Source organism: Schistocerca gregaria, chromosome 3, assembly GCF_023897955.1.
Source record: "Schistocerca gregaria isolate iqSchGreg1 chromosome 3, iqSchGreg1.2, whole genome shotgun sequence".
Classification (NCBI taxonomy): domain Eukaryota; kingdom Metazoa; phylum Arthropoda; class Insecta; order Orthoptera; family Acrididae; genus Schistocerca; species Schistocerca gregaria.
Window position 1 is genome coordinate 66,309,288 of NC_064922.1, and position 2,942 is coordinate 66,312,229.

Below are 2,942 nucleotides of genomic sequence, written 5' to 3' on the forward strand. Positions count from 1 at the left end.
CTTATTATTTTATGTTTTATGTATTTATAAATTTGGCTTTTTTAGTTAAGATACCTATGTTTTTGGTTCATTTATGACTTCCTAAGGCTCATGTAGAGGCCCCTATTTCAGGTAGAATAATTCTTGCTGGTGTTTTATTAAAGTTAGGTGGTTATGGTATTTTTCGTGTTATAAAGGTTATTTCTTATTTGGGTTTAAAGTTTAATTATTTTTGATTGTCTTTAGGTTTATCTGGGGGTGTTATTGTAAGATTTATTTGTTTTCGTCAGGTTGATTTAAAGTCTTTAATTGCATATTCTTCTGTTGCTCATATAAGAATGGTTATTGGTGGATTGATGACTATGAATTGATGAGGTTGTGTAGGTTCTCTTTCTCTAATGGTTGGTCATGGTTTATGTTCTTCTGGTTTATTTTGTTTATCTAATATTATTTATGAACGTTTAGGTAGACGAAGATTATTAATTAACAAGGGTATAATTAATTTGATGCCAAGAATGGCTTTATGATGATTTCTTTTAAGATCATCAAATATGGCTGCTCCTCCTTTTTTAAATTTGGTAGGTGAAATTAGATTATTAAATAGAATTATATCTTGATCTTCTTTTAGATTCTTTGCTTTGATTTTTTTATCTTTTTTTAGAGCTGTTTATACTTTGTATATATATTCTTATTCTCAGCATGGGAATTATTATTCTGGTGTTTATACTAGTTCTCTTGCCTATTTTCGTGAATATCATCTTTTACTTTTACATTGATTGCCTTTAAATATTCTCTGTTTAAAGGGTGAATATTTCTTTGTTTAGTTTGCTTAAGTATTTTAATTAAAAATATTGTTTTGTGGAATCAATGATATGAAGTTTTTCATCTTAGGCCATGAATTTATTTTCTATTTGTTCTTTGAGTTTTTTTTCTTTGTTTATTTCGAGAACTATAATTTTTATTTTAGGTATTTATTATTTAATAATTGATTATAGAGTTTTTGTTGAGTGAGAGCTTTTCAATTTAAATGGTTCTATAGTTGTTATAACTTTAATTTTGGATTGAATATCTCTTATTTTTATATCTTTTGTTATATATATTTCTTCTTTGGTTATTTATTATAGAGAGGATTATATATCTGGTGAAAAGAATATAAATCGTTTTATTATTATTGTTTTAATATTTATTCTTTCTATAGGTTTTTTAATTATTAGTCCTAATTTAATTAGAATTTTATTAGGTTGAGATGGTTTAGGTTTAGTTTCTTATTGTTTAGTTATTTATTATCAAAATGTAAAATCTTATAGTGCTGGTATATTAACTGCACTTTCTAATCGTATTGGTGATGTTGCTATTTTAATTTCTATTGCATGAATGTTAAATTTTGGTGGTTGAAATTATATTTATTATTATGATTTTATTTCTAATTCTTTTGAAATAAAGCTCATTACTATATTAATTGTTTTAGCAGCTATAACTAAGAGAGCTCAGATTCCTTTCTCTTCATGACTTCCTGCTGCTATAGCAGCTCCTACTCCTGTTTCTGCTTTAGTTCATTCTTCTACTCTTGTTACTGCTGGTGTTTATTTATTAATTCGTTTTAGACCAATATTGGATACTTATAATTGTGGTTGATTTTTACTTTTAATTGGTTGTATAACTATATTTATGGCTGGATTGGGCGCTAATTTTGAGTTTGATTTAAAGAAGATTATTGCTCTTTCTACTTTAAGACAACTTGGTTTAATAATAAGAATTTTGGCTATAGGTTATCCAAAGCTTGCATTTTTTCATTTATTGGCTCATGCTTTATTTAAGGCATTATTATTTATATGTGCAGGTTCAATAATTCATAATTTGAAGGATTCTCAGGATATTCGTTTAATAGGATCAATTGTTAATTTCATACCTGTAACTTCAGTTTATTTTAATGTTTCTAGTTTATCTTTGTGTGGAATACCTTTTTTAGCGGGATTTTATTCAAAGGATTTAATTCTTGAGATGGGTGGTTTAAGATGAATTAATTGTTTAATTTTTTTTCTTTATTTTTTTTTCTACTGGTTTAACTGCTTCTTATTCTTTTCGTTTGTTTTATTATTCAATATCTGGTGATAATAATTTTTATTCTAGATTTTCTTTTGATGATAAGGGTTATTATATTTCATTTGGAATAATTGGTCTATTGTTTGTTGCTGTTTTTGGTGGTAGTCTTTTATCTTGATTAATTTTTCCTATTCCTCATGTGATTGCTTTACCTTATTATTTAAAGTTTTTAACTATTACAGTTGTTATTTTAGGTGCTTATTTAGGTTATCTTATTTCTAATTTTGATTTTTCTCATAATATATTTTCTTTAAGTATACTTTCTTTTGTTAGATTTGCTGGTTCTATATGATTTATACCTTTTCTTTCAACTAAGTTTATTAGATATATTCCTTTAAAAATAGGTTATTATTCATCTAAGTCATTTGATTATGGTTGAGGTGAATTACTTGGTTGTCAAGGTTTATATAGATTATTTATTTATTTAATTGGTTATATTCAAGGTTGATATGATTCTAATTTCAAGATTTATCTTTTAACTTTTATTTTTTGAATATTTATTTTGGTAATATTGTTTTTCGTTTACTTAAATAGCTTATAATTAGAGCGTGACACTGAAGATGTTAAGGAAGTATTTTTACTTTTAAGTATTTATAAATATAGATATATTATTTTTACAGTGAAAATGTAATGTTTTATTTAAACTATATAAATTCTAGAAATGTTAACGGAGTTTAACCGCTAATATAAAAAGTTAGCAGCTTTCATATTGGCTTTACATATCCTTAATTGGAACTATTATAGTTCAATTATATTATTAACAGTAATACGCCTCTTTTTGGCTTCAATTAATAAGAATAAGGGTAGTACATACCAATCTTCCAGGTCGAAACTGACTGCAATATTTCGCTTCTTATTCT

At 25.4% G+C, this 2,942-nt stretch overlaps 1 protein-coding gene across 1 annotated transcript; it reads left to right on the forward strand.

Annotated features, from left to right (window-relative positions):
- Positions 1–880: 880 nt before the first annotated feature.
- LOC126353979 (NADH-ubiquinone oxidoreductase chain 5-like) lies at positions 881–2,600 on the forward strand. The gene has a single exon (XM_050003285.1). The coding sequence runs from the start codon at positions 1,648–1,650 to the stop codon at positions 1,996–1,998; it is 351 nt and encodes a 116-aa protein (XP_049859242.1). The 5' UTR covers positions 881–1,647; the 3' UTR covers positions 1,999–2,600.
- The last annotated feature ends 342 nt before the right edge of the window (positions 2,601–2,942 follow it).

Excerpts from the sequence above, each read along its gene's own strand:
- LOC126353979 (XM_050003285.1), top strand. The coding sequence starts at position 1,648 with ATGGCTGGATTGGGCGCTAATTTTGAGTTTGATTTAAAGAAGATTATT.